The 19,269-nt window shown below is 45.5% G+C and overlaps 2 protein-coding genes across 3 annotated transcripts in view; one reads left to right on the plus strand and one right to left on the minus strand.

Annotated features, from left to right (window-relative positions):
• The window catches only part of RANBP10 (RAN binding protein 10), a 76,586-nt gene extending 68,585 nt beyond the window's left edge, over positions 1–8,001 (minus strand). Inside the window, exons 1-2 of one of the 2 annotated variants that reach the window (XM_037815786.1) lie at positions 7,745–8,001; positions 6,738–6,849 (exon numbers count right to left, since the gene is read on the minus strand). In XM_037815786.1, the coding sequence (XP_037671714.1) occupies positions 6,738–6,849; positions 7,745–7,979 (347 nt within the window). In that variant the 5' untranslated portion in view covers positions 7,980–8,001. Of the gene's footprint in view, positions 1–6,737; positions 6,850–7,744 lie in introns of those variants that run through there. The other variant, XM_037815784.1, reaches the window with a different exon arrangement.
• A 358-nt stretch (positions 8,002–8,359) lies between these two features.
• TSNAXIP1 (translin associated factor X interacting protein 1) overlaps positions 8,360–19,269 on the plus strand; it is a 28,661-nt gene continuing 17,751 nt past the window's right edge. The window contains exons 1-2 of the mRNA XM_037816373.1: positions 8,360–8,629; positions 11,083–11,182. Of these exons, the coding sequence (XP_037672301.1) occupies positions 8,541–8,629; positions 11,083–11,182 (189 nt within the window). The 5' untranslated portion in view covers positions 8,360–8,540. The remainder of the gene's footprint in view (positions 8,630–11,082; positions 11,183–19,269) is intronic.

A 19,269-nucleotide genomic window follows, 5' to 3' on the forward strand; every position in this document is an offset into this window, starting at 1 on the left:
TATCTCTAAAATGCACTTTGTCAGATGTTTTAAAGATACTATGCATTCTTTTATAGTTAAAAAGCCATCTATATGTAAAATTAAAATGCATTTTTATTTAAAGCAACAACAAATATAACTAATCACTGATAAACCCCTGGCACTACAGTTGCTATAAAAATAGAGCATTCTATAAAGTAGCCCATGCCAATTTCAGAAACTCGGTTTTGTAAATTAGGTCATAACCAGTTCTACCCAGCAAACCACTGCCTCTGCTTGTGTCCTCCTGTTTCAGCTCCACCTTAGCATCATCCTTTAGAAGAGCCATCCAGGCATAACCATCCTTCTCCTCTCTCCACTTCTAACCACCTTGTTCATGAAGGCCAGTAATTTCATCTCATGATGAAACTGACCAAAAATTATCAGCTGCCTGGCATGCCGTGCATTGAGAAAACTTCTGGGGCTGGGGCTGTGTCTGGATTAATTAAGAAAGACTCCTTTACTTAAGACGGAATGTTTGGTGTGTGAACAAAACCGTCTTAAAAAAAGTAAAAAATAAAAATTAAAAAAAACAGTTGATGGATGAACCTTGAGGACATTATGTTGAGTGAAATAAATCAGACACAAAAGAACAAATATTGTATGATCTCACTGATATGAACTAATTATAATATGTAAACTCATGGACATGAAATATAGGTTACCAGGATGTAGAATGAGGCTAAAGAACGGGGAGTGGCTGCTTATTATGAGCGAATGTTTAACTAGGTTGAACTCAGCATTTGGAAACGGACAGAGGTGATGGTAGCATGTTATTGTGAGAATACTTAACAGTGCTGAATTGTGTGTGAATATGGTGCAAAGGGGAGGTTTAGAGTCACATATGTCACCAGAAGGAAAGCTGGAGGTTAAAACATGGGAATGTATAACACAGTGAATCTTGTGGGGACAGTGTCCATGATTAACTGTACAAATATTAGAAATTTCTTTCATGAACTAGAACAAATGTATGACACTATAATTAGAAGTTAATAATAGAGGGGTATATAGGGAAAAAATGTACCTATTGCAAACTATGTACTACAGTTAGTAATATTTTAATATTCCTTCCTTAACAGTAACAAATGCACTATATCAATACTATGAGTCAATAATGGAGCAGGGGGTGGGGGTATGAGAGGATATGAGTTTTCTTTATTATTTTTATTTCTTTTCTGGAGTAATGAAAATGTTCTAAAATTGAAAAAAAAATTAATTGTTGTGATGAATGCACAACTATATAAATGGTACTGTGAACAATTGATTGTATACTTTGGATGACTGTATGGTATGTGAATAATCTCAATAAAATTGAATTTAAAAAAAAAGACTGCTGATAGCAATCAGTAATGTTTGTCATGGAAGCTGACGGAGCAGTAGCGGTAATTGAGCCTTGTCGCTTGCCAACGCTGACCTAAATTAATCTTCCCTGAAATCCCAAGCAATCCTCCTAACTCTAACGTCCAAGAAGTAGCAGAGGAAGGGAGGTATCAGAAAGGTAGAAAAGACTTATCCAGCCCTCCCCCCCCTTCCCCACGCAGTCCTCTTCACAATAGCGGGGCTAGGATCTGTTCCATCGTCAAGTCCTCTGGCCTCATTTCTAGCAACAGATTCACAATGTCACAGTTCAAATATGACAAAACAATAGCAAGGACCCTAGAGCACTTACTTACAATGACATTTTATCTGGTTTTAGATAGAATTTCTGAAGAGGCAGAGGGATATCCTTGCATTTAGGCATAGTGTGATCCATCCTCTTCCCAGCAAGGAATCCTTCCTTCCACCTTGACTCCCAACCATGGAGACCCACCTTGATTCCTTCCCAATGGCTCTAGAATAGGAACATTGACACAACAGTGCCTGCCACACAGAGCTGCTGAGTCCATCCTCCTGTGCTTCAGTCCTTGCCCTGATGAGCTCCTGCTGCCCCTCTATCAGGGAATCTCCCTTACGTGGTGACCCATCTAGGGAAAAGACCAAACATTCCAGAGAATTACGACAATGGGGGTGGGGAGGTGAAGTGAATTCTAGGAATTGCTCTTAAGGCTGATCCTTGACAAGGAAGCCTCCTGTTACAAAGAAAGCAGCCATAATCCCCACCCTCAGCTCAGGGTTGGAGCCTGGGTGGCAAAATACAATGAGTTGGGAGGTCCCAGAGAAGCCGATATGCTCAGTGCAAGAACAGTTCTTACTGGAAAAGGGGATACCATGTGGTCTCCAGTTCTCTCACCCCACCCCAGTATACTCAACTAGACCAGGGCTTTCGTGAGCTCCAAGATGCTTCACAGCCCAAACATTCCATGTTTCCAGAAAGAGCACAATGTGTTACCTAGGGAGAGATGCAGCATCTGCCTGTGAGTCCATGAGCCCCAGGGAGGTAGTCAGGGAGAACAGGGCACAACCACTATCTGTACCTGCCTTAGGCAAAGCCAGCAACTTCCTCTCCAGGCAGGCAGCACAAAGACTTCCCCAGGTGCACAGATGAGTGCCAAACTTCTCCATGGCCCTGCACAATGTACAGAGACTAGAATGAGGGAGACCTGGAGTAGACCAGCCACAGGCCATTTCTAGACTGGAAGGCCTGGGCTCAGATAGCACTCCAGACCAGGAACGTGGCAGGCAAGATCTTAATTGACTGAATGGATCTCTGGGTCTCCATGGAAACTTACTGTGGGTAATTCTGACCCATGAGAGACACCTGGGCATGAAAAACAGGCGCATGTTGTCATTCAAATGGGAGTTCTTAGAACTCCAACACAAGCAAGAGTCCTTTCCCATCCAAGAATCCTCCCTGGCTACCAGTCTTCATCATCTCTGCATCCCACTGTACAGGAGAAAGGCCAGCCAAGAGAGACAAAAGACAAACCAACTGTGGGAAAACTGGGCCTGGAGTCAAGGACCTAAAGCCACTGGCCCACACTGGACAGGGCTCTCAGCCAGAGGGCCTGGTTGAACCAGACCAGCAGAGTCTCCTCTTCCCCATCCACTCTTAAAAATATGATCAGAGATAATGCCCCCACATAGTGCTACTGCCCTCAGGACAAGGTCCCTGCTCCCTGCCATGGTAACAAGGTATTCCAGATATGGCCCCTGTCTACTTCATGCTCTGGGTTCCACATTTTTGTATGCACTGTCCCTGCAGCCTGGAGCATCTGATTCTCACTGTGTTCACCTAGAGCACTCTAACTCATCCTTCCAGATTCAGTGTCATCACCTCTTCTGTGACACCTTCCCCAGACCCTCAAATACAGGACGCTGTCCATCCTCTGGGCCATCTCTGGACCTGCACACACCAAACATCAGCCCTTTTTACACCACCCTTAGAGGTCACATGCACAGGCGCATGTGTCTCCCCTCTAGACTGATCTCACAGGCAAGGCTCCTGGGGCCCAGGCATGAGACTGGGACAAAGCAAGGGGTGCTACATCCCAGTGTGTGGTCTTAATGGATGAGTGTGCTGCTGCCTGGCCAAAGGAAGTCAGCTGCAGGAATGAGCAAAGGCAGTCTGAAAGCCCCTCTATCCCACCCTCCACCCCATCCAGGCTTGCTGTTCTCGGGTAGAGCCACCCATCACATGTCAGGAGGCCTCCGCTGCTGAGATGATGTTACAGTCTATTTTGAGGGTCACACTGGAGTATCTGTCAGCCTGGCCAGTCACACCCTACATGTGTCATCACTAAGAATCAGGGACACCCACAGGCCTATGCAATCTGCCCAAAGAAGTGGCTCCCCCTAGGGACTCTCTGCTTCAGGGCCTCCTTGACTTCCTGGAACGAACAACCTTATACCCCTTATCTCCCGGCACCACTGGCAGACCCTGATGTCCCCTTAACTCACCAGACCTGCTTCCTCAGGTTGACAGTTCTGGTGACTCAGCAAAATGCAAATGAAGCCCATCAGTCTGGCCAAGCTCTTGTTCAAAACAAGCCCCCCGTTCTCCATAGCTTTCCCTTATATTTAGAGAGTACCCAGAAAGCCCAGTGCTCTGAGATCAAGCTAGTGACTGACCAGTCATTATAGGCCCACACAAGCCTCATCTACTGGGAAACTTCTCCACAGCTTCTGCCTCCTCTCAGAGAGCCTTTCAGTCAGCTCTCACTGGGCAGGCCACAGACTCGCTGAGGACAGGACCTGCCCGTGCTGATTTTATCTTTTGTTTTCTCTGCACCTAGTGTGGGGCCTGGCACATAGTAAGTGTGAATAAATATTCTCTGAACACTTGAAATGAAACTGTTCTGATGAGACTAGCTGAATGTGTTCCATAAAATTGTCAAAACAAAGGTCCTTCTGAACAATGATACTAACAACGGGTTTATAAACACCCTTTACAAAGGAGGCCCATATTCAAATCTACAGAAAAACAAGTTCACAGTTCAAGGGGATGGTAAGTCAATCAAGCCCAGCACTGGCCCCACTCAGCACTAAGCACCATTCAGCTCTGTCCCATAACACCACGGTCCACTAAGAATCCAACTGGCCATTCCTCCAATCTACCCAGGGAAGGGATGCAATGGCAGTCATAACAGGGAAAAGCAGCAGCAGCATGGACACGTGTCTGGGATCAAGGGAGGACATCTGATACTTTAGGCTACTCCACTGCACACCCTAAGCACTACACCCAGGGCAAGCCACCAAATATCTCAAGGGCTCAGTGCTCACCCATAAATCGGGCACATCATTATCTGCTCCTGCCACTTCCCAGAGGGGCCAGGAGGATCAAACTAGAAAACACAAGAAAGTTCCACAACTGGTGAACACTTGGGTTATGGACCAAACCAGGGTGAAAAACACATCTCCAGCATCAATGGGCAAAAGGACACAAGCTGGTCAATGCTTGCCCTGTAACTGCTGTTGGCCTCCTCAAAACCACACCTATCCATTCCAACATCTGGCTAGAACCCAGCCATGAGAAGGCTTTCAGACATTCCATAAAGAGACAATGAAGAGACAGTCTCTTCAATTGAGGAAAATGGTCAGTTGAAGCTGGCCACCACAGGCATATATAATCCAGGACCTTTTTAAAACTGAGGTTTCCAGGTCAGCTTGACAGATATATTTACCACAAGTAAAAATGTTGGGAACAGAAGCGGGGAGAAGATGCCCAGCTTTCTTTAGACTTGTAGGCAACATGCATAGTAAGGCAAGCAGACAAAATACAGGGTCTTTTCCAGTAAGAGTCACTTTAAAACTGAAATATTAAGTCAGTTGAAGGAATCCAGGTCTCTAGGTTTGAACACTCCCCTTCCAAAAAGTTGTCTTCTTCTCTCAAGAGCTCAGCTGTTATGTGAGATAAGGACTACAGAGAAAACAATCCACTTTCCTCTCTAAGAGTTTAAGAAACACCCCTGAGTTTCTTTGGCAATATGGTAACTCCAGCACCAACATTTCAGTCTACACTGTAACCAACTTGAGGAGAAGTTGGTTTGTTTTGCTTTGTTTTAGGAGGCCATTCTGGTTCATACTGGTTGAAGCACATTAAATATATCTGTTTTTATCAGACGGTGGGAAGGGAAAGTGGGGGGTTTTAAAGCCCTGTAATAATATAAACTTCCTATGTGTCAATGTACTAGATAGGGATAAAAGTGAAAGATGCAGTAGCTTCCTTTCATCAGAATTTCAGAATCACAGAATTCTGGGGTTAAAGGCCGAGATGCTGGACTAGCTCCTCACAGTGAAAACAAGGAAATGAAGTCCCAAGACCTAGTCAAGGCCACACAGCCCCCCCAGGCAGGGAAATTCTACATCAATGAGGAAGCAGGCAAGGCTCTGACTCTAGCCGTCCTGGCCCCAGCATAACCCCTTTGGCTGGGCATTTTGCATGTGCCACAAGGGGGACAGTCCCTAGGAGAGAGGAAGCATTCTGAATGCTCAAGAATACACACTCAAGGTTGGCACGGAGGTCAATGGTGGAATTGGTAAACTTCCCATACCAACCTTTCCAAGGCAGCTGCAATCACGTTATTTCATAATTTAAGCACCTGCTTGGTACACTCACTGGAAAAAGGGGAGACTCGGAGAAGAAGGAAGAAGAAAAAAAGAAATGAAAAATCTTCCTCCAGTATTCCCTCTGATTTCCTGTGTCTGTTTAGATCTACCTAATAGGAAGTCTTCCTAATGCTGACTTTAATGAGGACCTTCCTAAAGCTGGTCCAACTGGTGCTCAGGTCCCTGGATTGAAAAACAAGTTTATGGGCAGCAAAGTCACCTGACTCTGACCATGTGCATGCTGTTTACCCTGAGATGACAGGCCAGAGGCTGCCACAGCTTTGATGAATGCTGAAAAGACTCTACTATCCCTTTGAAGCCTACTGAGGCCACTACATGACTAAATGCCATAAAAAGGAATCTTGAATGTGGCAAGGGTATGAAAGGAGGAAAGTCACAAACACCTCACTCAAGGGGGAAATCCCACTTTGGACACTGAATTGTAAATGTAAGCTTGTTATTTGTTTCCTTGACCTGTTAAATATCTCATTACATCATCACCGAAAAGAAGTCCCCCCACCCCCACTCACCTACTTGCCATCAAGGCCTGATCCTTAGACCAGGCTATCCCTATAGCCAGGGAACTGAGGCAGCCCACCATTCCACCCGCTGCACCAGACCCACGACTACACAGAAGCAGTTCAGCAGCTCCTATTAGACATAACAAGTGGTCTAACTCTGACCACAGGGTACAGGTCTTTGTTGGGGAAAGAGAGTGCCAACGAGAGGCTTACCCATCTCTTCCTTTGCTGACAATCTTCACCTCGAAGTAATAAATGCCACAGGCAGCAGGTATGGGGTGGGTGGCACGAACTGAGGCCGCATCTTTGTGATTTTTGCCATGACCTAATAGGAGAGGGCAGGAAAGAAATTTCAGCAGAAGAAAATGCAAATGGAAGCCTCATTCTTCTTTGCTACTTGGCAACTTCAGCAGAGCTTAAAAGCTCACCTCTCTCCGGTATTTTATGCATGATTGTTCTGTAAACCCACAACTTCTCTAATAAAAATAAAAATAATTTTTTAAAAAAAAACCTCGCCTCTTGGTGGCCAGAGAAAGCCCTCACACAGTCCAAGGGATGATGAGAAGACAACTGAGCAACCATGTAAACCTCCCATCTTTGGCTCACCTCCTCCTGGGAATAGTAGCCCTGCCTGAGACAATGTTTCCCATATAGACAAAAACCAGGGTGCAGGAAGTGTGGGTACATGTGAGAGATGCCCCAGTGCTGCTGGCAGTCTCTCAAGAACCAGACAGCCCACCTAGGAGCCCAAGGGAAGGAGGCAGAGGTCCTATAAGATCTTAGCTAAAGGTCAGCACAGAATCCCTGGCTCAGTCTCAGGAGGATGCCTGGCAAGGGGGCAAACCCTTGGGCTCTGGCTAATGGTGGGGTTGTGACCACCCTTTTCTTTAGACACTACCAAAACTAAAAGGTGGTGAAAGGCCCAGCTGGAGTTGGAACCACCCCAGGACAAGCAGGAAAGGCTTCGGGTGGAAGCTCCAGCCCAGCACTGGGTCTGGACACCTGTTGCACTTCTCTGAACCTCGGGTTTCTCAGGGCAGAGCAGAGCAGGCAGTCAGCGTTTGGCCTGGTCAGTTCGACCACCCTGGACACCCCTCAGGGATAAGGCCTAACCCAGAGCACGAGGTCTGGGGAAGGGACTTGACCGGGCAGAGGACGAGAAGCCCTGCCGCCCGACAGATACTCGGGTCTGTCCCCACCGCGGTCAGACCCGCCGATACCTTTGTAGTGGACGCGGAGGTTGCCCTGGGAGAGGCCGATGTAGTTGTACTTGTCCTTGGGGCTCCACGAGCGCGGTAGCGGCGTCTCGTGCTGATTGACAGCTGGGTACAGGCGCTGCAGGCGCCGGCTCAGCTCCTGCTCCCCCGGGGACGGCAACCCGCCCCCCGTACTCCCGCCGGAGGAGTCTCCAGCCTGCGGGCTCCCAGCTCCCGGGTCCGCCGTCGCCGCCGCCATCTTGGAGGGAGCTGCTATTGTGTCACTGGGGGCGGGGAGGAGCCGGACCAGATCCGCCCCGCTCAGCCAATGGCCGGCGAGCCTGCTGGGACCGCAGGGAAACCGAGTCCGAGTCCGCACCTCTCTTTGGACACTGCCACGCCTCGCCGCATTTGGTACTCCATATCCCACAATGCAGAGTTCTCCAGGGGCGGCCCAACCCGGACTGCTAGTGACCTTCGGGAGATGAAGTCCATATCTGCTTAGCCAGAGCCTGTCCAACCGAAGGTTCGGGACACTGAAAAACTACAATTCTGTCTGACAAAACGCCTTCGACCTCGCAGTTCACCTCCCGCCCCCCTAGCCGCTGATTAATCCCTTGCCTCAGTTCTGGTAGCTAGGGTCAAGTCCGCGGTAGTGACTGATTCTGAGAGGACCTCGCTCCCAGGCCCTAGTTCATCTTTACTTCTTGGCCTTCCCGCTAGTGCGCGAGCGCTGGGCTCGGGGGCGTGGCGCAGCCCTGACCCCGCCCTCCCCGCTGAGCCGCTGGGGCCTGGTCGCCATGGAGACGGGCTGTACACTATGGCAACTTCTCAGTCTCTAGGAGGGAGCAACCCGAGGGTCATGGCCTCCCCGCCGCCGCAGCGCCCCAGCTTCACGCCTGTACCGAGGTAGGCGCTCGCCCAGCTAAGGGCGGAAAGAGGGCTTGAATGTTTCTGAAGAGGGGAGCGGCGCCTTGTCCGACCTCTGCACCTCCTGCTGGCCTCTGTCCAGTGGCCTGGGGCTCCAGCCCCAAAGGAGCAGTAGTGCAGAAATAGAATCCGGGCAGACTTGTCAGCCCAGGAAGGACGTTAAGTTCTAGCAAAAGGGCAGACGCAGTTCATCACTAGTGGTAACAGCCGGTTTATATCAAGCATATATTATGTGCTAAGAGTTTTATATATCACATTTAACCCTCACAACTATATGAGGTAGTAATATTACTTTACAAATGGAGTAGAAGCCTGGAGAGATCATGTGTTTTTCATATGCTTATAAGTGATGGAGCTAGGATTTGAGCCCAAATCCATCAAACTCCATAACCTGAGCTCTTAGTCACAGAGATGAACTACCTCTTCACTCACTGCTTTATGATAAAGATGCATGTGCAGGTGCTGGCTAACTCTAAGCAGCCCAGGCATATCCCAGGGCCACTCTGCCTGGACTCAGGGATGCAGCCTCTGAACCCTGCAAAATGTAACAACAAGTCCCATTGTGCAGGAAGGCCACAAAGAATATGGATTTAAACAAAATTGTGGGCTAAGTACTGTTGCAGTTTGCTAAAGCTGCCAAAATGCAATATACCAGAAATGGACTGGCTTTTACAAAGGGGATTTATTAGTTAACAAATTTACAGTTCTAAGTCCATGGAAATGTCCATATTAAGGCATCTTGAGAAAGATACCATCACTGAAGAAAGGCTGATGGCATCCAGGTTTCCTCTGTCACGTGGGAAGTCACATGGCAACATCTGCTGGCCCTTTTCTCCAAAATGTCTCTAGGCTTCTGTGTGTCCTTGCTTGTTCGTCCTGGGACATTTCTCTCTAAGCATCTGGGGGTCCTCTCTTAGCTCTTCTGGGGCAAACTCTGGATTTCCTCTCTTAGCGTCTCTCCTGGTTCTGGTTTCAACAGCTGTTTCCAAAATGTCTCTGGCATTTTCTCTCTAAGCATCTCTGTGCTCTCTTCAAAATGTCTCTGCCTTTTATCTTCTCATAGAGGACCCCAGTAAACGAATTTAAGACCCACCTTGAATGGGCAGGGGCACATCTCTGTGGAAATAATCTAATCAAAAGGTCCCACCCACAATAAGAACATAGCTTTCTGGGATATATAATAGATTCAAACCAACATAGTACTTGTCTAGCTTTAGGACCTTAAGCTCTTAAAGTACCAGGCCTCAGCTTCTTTATCTCAGACATGTTGATGACATAGCCCAATTCACAAGGCTGGGAACATTTAGGCAGAAAATGTGAAGCTGTCATCATAGCTCTTGCATGGAATAGCCAGTTAGTAAGTGCTGAATGAATGTAGTTTCCCCCATCTACTCATTCCCAAAGCAAAATACCCAATCTTACCTCCTTTAATCCTTCAGGATCTGATACCTTGACAGAGAAAGCCTACAAATGTCTGCTAGAATAGGGAGTTAAAGAACATTTTGATTCTTTTATCCAGAACTGAAATGAATCTACAAGAACCAGGCAGCAAGCTTTAGAAAGAGTGTTGTTACCCAGCTCAGGAATGATTTAGGAAACTGCAGTCATGTTTGGCAGGGATTTGAAACAGACTCAGAAAGAAAATTCCCATCTATTTTGAGAAGGAAGCACAATGTAATTGCTGAGGCCAAATTTGATGGCAATACAAAACATCACTTGTTTCTGTCCATAGTCTTCATTCACCAGTATTTAGTGTTCCCCTACATTGTGCCAGGCCTACAGTTTTCCTACCATTAGAACAGAGCCAAGATGATGGACAGGCCAGAGCCTTAGCACTGTAGAACATATCAGCAAAACCCACTAAAAGGGATAGTTGAATTGTGAGTGTAAACTTCACAACAACTCTGTGAGATGAGATTTTTTTATGAGGAAACAGGCTGAGAGAAGTTAAATGGCTTGCCTAAGGAGATCCTGTTGGGATCCCAGATGTCAGCCCCCAGGCCCTATCAGTCAGTAAGTGGAGGATACAGGGCTTGCAACTGGCTCTTGAATCCCAAACCCTGTGCTTCTTGCCATATAGCACCCTATCTTTGGTAGCATACCTCTCAGAGTGTGCCCAAGTCATGTACATTAAACTGTCATTGCAGCCACAGCTGAACACTGAATAAAAGTGTAGGTCTGCAGGGTTCTCTGGGCTCATGGTGAGGGTGTCCTGCTATTGCAGGAGTTGGTGAGACTCTGGCACTAAGAAGGTTTCTGGGCAGGCAGGAAAATGGTTTGTGCTCAGGACCAAGAGCTTTCTTGGCAGCACTGACAAGGCCCAGAGCCTGCTTCTGCAGGGGAGAGGAGGCTGTGTCCTGTGGATCCAATGGGAGGAGATTTCCCCACTGAGGGCTCTGTTACCCACCACAAGCTTTCCCTTCTCTGTGCAGAACACACCCACGGTCTTCAGAAGTGATCATAAATGACTCTTTTGTCCCAGAAGCCAAGAGCACCCAGAAACACAAGCTTTCTCAGAAATGGAAGACACCGGTGAGTGGTGACGTCCTGTTAGGACCCCAGATATCAGCTCCCAGACCTCCACCTCTGTGGCCCAAAAGCACCACCCACCTGAAACATGTCTACCAGAGGGTCCCTCTCCTGTATTGGGGAATATGGCTCACAGAGGCCCACCAGGCTCTGGGGGGGAAGGAGGTGTACACTGGCCGTGCCTCCTCTAGAAGCCTTCCCAGACCTCAGCCCCCTGCCCAAAGACCCCCTTCCTCTGCAGCTCAGCATTTTTTCATTCATTCTGCCATGAGCCAGGCACTATACTAGGTACAGGGTTGCTCACATCAGGTCTGCCAAGGTCCTTCAAGGCTATGATGATATTTGTGTGTGTGTGTGTGTGACAGTATCTTTTTTACTTGATCATCCAAGTTTCTGAGTGGGTACTTGAGTGACTGGCATACACTGAGAGCTTCATAAATGCTTTTGAGTGAGTACATGAAGGCAGGAAGGAGTAAAGGGATGTTTTTCTATTATGCTGTTGACTCTGGGTTGGAAATAAAGATTCTTTTCCAGCCTCAGGAAAAGTCCCTCCTCCATTCCCGTTCTTTAAGATTTTTATATAAAAATTAATGCTGTCTTATTAAGCACCTTTTGCTGATATGATTACAGGATTGTTATTATTGAATCAGCGAACAGCCATTGAGCAAACTTATAACTCACAGTGGAGCACCGTGCGCTGTGTGTGCTCTTCTTTGTGTGAGTGCGTCCTGTGTGGGATGTAAGGCGCACAAGTTTCTAGTCTGGGGACTCCCAACAGGAGGACCTCAACTCTAGGGAAAGAAAGGAGGGCAACGTGGACTCTTCGCGAAGACCAAGTTAAGCCATGGCCCCTGATGACTTGGGGCGAGTGCTGACCCTCTCCGTCTCCCACTCTGATGCCGTCTGCTCGGCAGACTTGGGACCGGCCCTTTTGCCTTTTTCTTCCGCACCACAGGACGACGCGTCTTCAGCTCCCAGGGGGCGCTATTCCCTCTCAAGGTTCTGGGGGGCCCGCCTTTCCCGTGTTCACCTGTAGGGGGAAGCAGAGAGCACCGAGGGCCCGGGTAGACTGCCCTCCCGCCGCCCGAGGGCGGAGGCCTTCTGCTGTCAATACCAGACCCAGAGCTGCTGCCGCTGGTTCAAGAATTTCCACTCCCCTCGCCATCAAAGTAGGGCGACCCCGTTTCCTTCGGGAGGCTCCACAGACAGAATACGAGGATTGGCCTTTTGAAAGTCTGTAAAACTTGTCATTACCTTATCAGGGCTAGGTGCTACTGAGTATTTCTGGGGTCATCCATGGTTATTTTGCGCTTTTATAAAAATCTCATCAGTTTTGTTAGTCTTTCAAAATTTTTTCCTAGCTGGATTTTTAAGTTTGACTTCTTTCATTTTTCCAAATTTGCCTATTTCTACTTTATTTCCTCTTTATTATTTTCTTGCTTTCCGTTTGGGTAATAGTTCTTTTCCTTTTCAAGCAACCAGAGGTGCACTCCCTTAAGGTTTTCCTACTCAAGGGTGAAAGTACTTCCAGCAATTAAAGTAAATACCTTGTAAGTGCTGCTCTAGGCATGTCCCAAACATTTTTTCCCTTTTATATATTTATTAGAGAAGTCGTAGATTTACGGAAAAATTATGCATAAAATAGAATTCCCAAATACTACCCTACACCTTGCATTAGTGTGGTATCTTTGCTGCAATTGATGAAAGAACATTTTTATAATTGTACTATTAACTATAGTCCATGGTTTACTCTAGGGTTCAGTGTGTTGCACAGTCCTATGGATATACTTTTTTTAAAAATTTTTATTCTAGTAACATATACAACCTAAAATTTCCCCTTTTAACCACATTCAAATATATATTTCAGTACCGTTAATTACATTCACAACATTGTGCTACCATTCCCACCATACATTACCAAAACTTTTTCATCATCCCAAATAGAAACGATGTACAATTCAAGCCTAGTTTTTACTCTATGAATTTGATTATTCTAATTATTTCATATCAGTGAGATCAAACAATATTTGTCCTTTTGTGTTTGGCTTATTTCACTTAACACGATGCCTTCAAGGGTCTTCCATATTGTCGCATGTGTAAGGACTTTATTCCTTTTTGTGGCTGAATAGTACTTCATTGTGTGTATATATCACATTTTGTTTACCATTCCTCGGCTGATAGACTCTTGGGTTGCTTCCATCTTTTAGCAATTGTAAATAATGCTGCAATGAACATTGGTGTGCAAATGTCTGTTCAAGTCCCTGCTTTCAATTCCTTTGGGTATATACCTAGAAATGGGATGGCTGAGTCACAAGGTAATTCTATATTTAACTTTCTGAGAAACCACCAAACTGTTTTCCGCAGTGGCTGCACCATTTTCCACTCCCACCATCAATGTACGAGTGTTCCTTTTCCTCCACATCCTCTCCAACATTCATTATTTTCAAATGTTTAGATAGTAGCTGTGCTGGTTTGAATGTATTATGTCCCCCAAATTGCCATTATCTTTGATGCATTCTTGTGTGGGCAGGAAGCTTATTGGTGTTGATTGGGTTACACACTTTTGATTGGATGTTTCCGTGGAGATGTGTGATCACTGAACTGTGGGTAAGAGCTTTCATTGGATAGTTTCCATGGAGGTGTGGCCCTGCCCATTCAGTGTGGGCCTTGATTAGTTTACTGGAGCACTATATAAGCTCTGACAGAAGGAGCAAGCTTGCTATAGCCAAGAGAGACTCTTTGAAGAATGCACAGGAGCTGAGAGAGGAACTGCAGTTTATAGAGACATTTTGGAGACGGTCTTTGAAAGCAGACTTATGCTCCAGAGAAGCTAAGAGAGGACAAATGCCCCAAGAGCAACTGAGAGTGACATTCTGGGGAGAAGCTGAAGCCTAGAGAGGAATGTCCTGGGAGAAAGCCATTTTGAAACCAGAACAGATGCCAACCACATGCTTTCCCAGCTAACAGAGGTTTTCTGGACACCATTGGCCATCCTCCAGTGAAGGTACCCAGTTGTTGATGCATTACCTTGGATACTCTGTGGCCTTAAGACTGTAACTGTGTAACCAAATAAACCCCCTTTTATAAAAGCCAATCCATTTCTGGTGTTTTGCATTCCAGCAGCATTAGCAAACTAGAACAGTAGCTATTCTATTGAATGTGAAATGGTATCTCATTGTAGTTTTGATTTGCATTTCCTTAATGGCTAATGATGTTGAGCATCTTTTCATGTGCTTTTGTTCATTTTTACATCTTCTTTGGAGAACTGTCTCTTCAAATCTTTTGCCCACTTTTTTATTGGGCTTTTTGTCTTTTTGTTGTTGAGTTGTAGGATTTCTTTACGTATTCTGGATATTAAACCCTTACTGGCCAAACATTTTAAACATGGGAATTAACATTATTTATATACGTGTTGTATTTTAAGAAATAAGTGGCTCAGAGTAAAATATGAATTTATTTAAAAATTTCTAAATAATTAAGTATTTTATAGGTATATTTATATTATTGGTTCCTATTTTCATTACATTATATAAACAAATGTAGGTTTATATAGTTTCTGGTTTTAAAGCATGTTAAGATCTTATCTGTGACTTTTAGTATGATTTGTTTTTTGTATATGGTGAAAGATTGTTCATCTGTAATTATCAATTCTGTTACTTTCATTGTGTGTCCTTCACCTTTCTCTGCTTGATGTAATTTATTCTTTTAGGAGGGCTTTAAGGTCTTTACTACTATTCTGTTTCATCATTCTCTCTTTTTCTCCTTATGTTTTCATTTATTCAACAAATATTTGTTGACTCCTACTATGTGCCAGGCATTGGGGGATACAGTGGTAAGTAATACAAACATGGTCTCTGACAATGAGAGACGATGAGCCTTAACCATGGAACTTCAGTGACATGGGATGGGCATGGTGATGGGGAGGTACAGGGGTCCAGTCTGGTAAGACATCTGATAATACCTGTGAGATTTTAAGGATGAGTATTCATGATAGGGCATTCTTGAACCACAGAAAAACATGTGCAAACCAATAACCTGTTAGTAATGTTTTAATTTTTATCATGCCTTTTATCCATGCTATATTATTGTGCTCCCTCATATATTTATTCCACAATATTTGTTGAATGCTATTTAAAGAGTATGAAGGGTGTGAAGTATGATGTCATCAATTCTGGGGGTACAGACTTAAGTCAACCCAGAGCTCCCTTCCAAAGACTGGAGTCTTCCCCAGGACTTACCAACAAGGCCTACTATGTACTTTCCATAATATTTAGAGAAAGAATTAATGATCCCAAGATTGAGACGAAATATGTATAAAACTAACAGAAAGCAACAGACAGGACCATGCAAAGAAGAGCACAAGGAGAGAGTGGCATTTTCCAGACTAGGAGGGTCAAGAGCCAGTTACTACTGGCCTGAAGGTCCTCTGAAAACTTGGATATGTGGGGACATGGGAGGCAGGCCTCCCCATCCCAGAAGAACCTGCATGCTGGGCTAAGGGCCAGAGAGGGGGCTTTAAAAATAATTCAATAATTCAGTATTCATTTTGAATTTGAAGGTAATTTGTGCTCATTGTAGATAATTTTGGAAAATGTGCAATTATAGAAAAATAAGTACCCATGGTCTTAGTGTTAGAGAATAATAATCACTGATAACCTTTTAGATTATCATCTTCTTTTCTGGTCTTTCATTTAACCAGGTTGTGCACATTCTCCCATTTACTTAATCCTTAGAACTACATCATCAGTATTTTCCAAATTTGCTATTTTTTTAGACACTTGGGAGTTTTGCAATTTTGCCACAGCCATAGGTAAGGCTATGTGGACTGCCCTTGTGCATCAAGCTGCTGTTTCATCTCTGCCTTCCTCCACACTGGCCACTGGCCTCCTCACATAGGGCCTTTGCCTGAGCCTCAGCCAGCCTGCTCTCCTTGGGCATCTGCCTTGTTCATAGTGCTTCAGAACTCCTGCTGTTTCCCTGAGGTGTCTTCTTCAGCCTGCAAATGCTAGTGCTACCAAGGCAGTTTTTGTGTTCCCTGCTCACCACTGCCACTCTCCCAGAGTGACCTAAGCTCCTCCCACACACTCATTCAAGGTGACATCATCACTCCTCCTTTAAAATGACTATCGTTCCCTGACACTCACCAGCCAGCTGTCCCTGCCCCATAACCAGCATTGGCTTCAGTCACTACATGCTGATATTATCACACCGACTTGTGCTCATCAAGTCACTTTTCATCCCACCCCCATCATACCACCAGCCCTCATATCCCCAGAGCCCAGAGAGGCCTGGCATACACTGTGGTCCCAGAAATATTTGATAAGCAAATGAGGGACTGAACAGATGATGTCCTAGAAGCGGGCTTCACTGGGTCAAAAGGTCACATTTTTCCTCCATGCTATGAGAATGTCATGAAAAGATGACACAACAAGCCCAGGCATGCTACTGATTACTATCACATGCTCCCTACTGCTGCTCAAGGTCCAAAAGAGAAAGACTCACTTCAAGGGAACTCCCATCTGCCTCATTTCCCCAGGGTGCAGCCCAGTGTCTTCCCAGGGTCTATAGCTCACCCTGCTGCATCTCAGCAATCCTGATGGTGTGTCAGTCCAGGCTTGATGCTGGGCCTACCCTCCTCTATCTCTGTCTCCTTAGCTAGACTGTGCAATGGGAGTAAGGACTGGGACCCTTCCAGTACTTACATGAGTATTGACTACGACTGAAAGAAATTAAAGAAGATCTAAACAATTGGAAAGACATCCATGTTCATGGATTGAAAGACTTAACAATATTAAAATGTTGAGAGAACCTAAGATGGCGGCTAGGTGAGACAGGGCAAAAAAAACACCTTTGTGAAAAATACTAGATAAAAAACAGAAAGTGACCCAGAACACCACTTCCAGAGTAGCACCAGCCTGACAAGGTCTGCTAAATCTACAGGGACCATGCGTTTGGTGAAACCAGGTGTCTGCATTCTGAAACGAGTGAGTGAGTTGGCTGAAAGTCCCTCGGTCACACTGCGGTGTGGGGAAACGGTGGGTTGGCATTTGGAGATGGACTAGTTCTTTAAAAAAAAAAAAAGCCCAGGAGCAGCTGCAGATATGATGGGAGCAGGCCGGGCTAACGCCTCAGTGTCTGGCGTGGAGGATACCCCTTCCCACACCCACTGCCGATTGTCTCGGGCCTAGGGAAGCAAAGGGGAGCCAAAAGGTAAAAAAACGCACAACTTGCAGCCATCTCCCCAGTGGGCGGGGGCACTCCTGCCCGTGGCCAAACCCACTGCACAGAGCCATGCCAAGAAACCCAGTGTGACAGGGAGTCTTTCCTGCAGCACTGCGCACACGCCACAATATCCGCCGTGGACAGTGGCCTTTAATACACCCACGGCTGATTGTTCTGGAGCTGGGAGGGCGGAGCTGTGCGGAAAGGGGGAAGTTAACATGTCCCATTCAACCATCTTTGAAGCCCGGTGTCCCAGAGCTTCCCTGGAGGTCGGCACGCACTTGTGACGTAGCACAGCCCACCCTTCCTCAGCAGAGGTCCTGGAAGAGCACAGCAGGGAAGGGGGAACCATCGGAAATCCCAGAGAGCCTACGCCAATACCAAGGACTTTTGGGTCAGGGGCAGAGAACAGCCTTAAATCTCCGCTAATACCTGGGAGATTTGAGTATTAAAGCTGCCCTTCCTCCCTAACTGCTCAGACACATGCCCCTCATTCAGGGTGGACAGCACTGACAACACATCCAAATTAAGTGCACCAATTGGACCCCACAAGAATCAGATCCCCACACACCACAAAGACAAAGTTGGGGAGAACTGACTTGAGGGGAATAGGTGACTCACAGACGCCTTCTGCTGGTTAGTTAGAGAAAGTATACACCACCAAGCTGCAATTCTGACAAATTAAAGATAAAGTAAAGCAAATGCCAAGAGGCCAAAAACAACAGAAAATCTTAAAGCATATGATAAAACCAGATGCTATGGAGAACCCAAACCCAAACACCCAAATCAAAAGATCAGAAGACACACAGTACTTGGCATAATTAATCAAAGAACTATAGACAGGCAACGAAAGCATGGCACAGGATATAAAGGACATGAAGAAGAGCATCGCACAGGATATAAAAGACATAAAGAAGACCCTAGAAGAGCATAAAGAAGATGTTGCAAGAATAAATAAAAAAAATAGAAGATCTTATGGAAATTAAAGAAACTGTAGGCCAAATTAAAAAGACTCTGGATACTCGTAATACAAGATTATAGGAAGCTGAATAACAACTCAGCCTCCGTGAGGACCACAGAACAGAAAATGAAAGAACAAAAGAAAGAATGGGGAAAAAAATCGAAAAAATCAAAACGGATCTCAGGTATATGATAGATAAAATAAAACGTCCAAATTTAAGACTCATTGGTGTCCCAGAAGGGGAAGAGAAGGGTAAAGGTCTAGAAAGAGTATTCAAAGAAATTGTTGGGGAAAACTTCCCAAACATTCTACACAATATTGATACACAAAGCATAAATGCCCAGCGAACTCCAAATAGAATAAATCCAAATAAACCCACTCCAAGACATATTCTGATCAGACTGTCAAATACTGAAGAGAAGGAGCAAGTTCTGAAAGCAGCAAGAGAAAAGCAATTCACCACATACAAAGGAAACAACATAAGACTAAGTTGTGACTACTCAGCAGCCACCATGGAGGCGAGAAGGCAGTGGCATGACATATTTAAAATCCTGAGAGAGAAAAATTTCCAACCAAGAATACTTCATACAGCAAAGCTCTCCTTCCAGTTTGAGAGAGAGCTTAAATTTTTCACAGACAAACAAATGCTGAGAGATTTTGCTAATAAAAGACCTGCCCTACTTCAGATACTAAAGGAAGCCCTATCGACAGAGAAACAAAGAAAGGAGAGAGAGATACAGAGGATTTTAACAGACTTATATAGAATATTACATCCCAGGTAACCGGGCCACACATTCTTCTCTAGTGATCACGGATCTTTCTCCAGAATGGACCGTATGCTGGGACATAAAAACAAGCCTCAATAAAAAAAAAAAAAATGAATTTGTTCAAAGCACATTCTCTGACC

Source organism: Choloepus didactylus, chromosome 22, assembly GCF_015220235.1.
Source record: "Choloepus didactylus isolate mChoDid1 chromosome 22, mChoDid1.pri, whole genome shotgun sequence".
Classification (NCBI taxonomy): domain Eukaryota; kingdom Metazoa; phylum Chordata; class Mammalia; order Pilosa; family Megalonychidae; genus Choloepus; species Choloepus didactylus.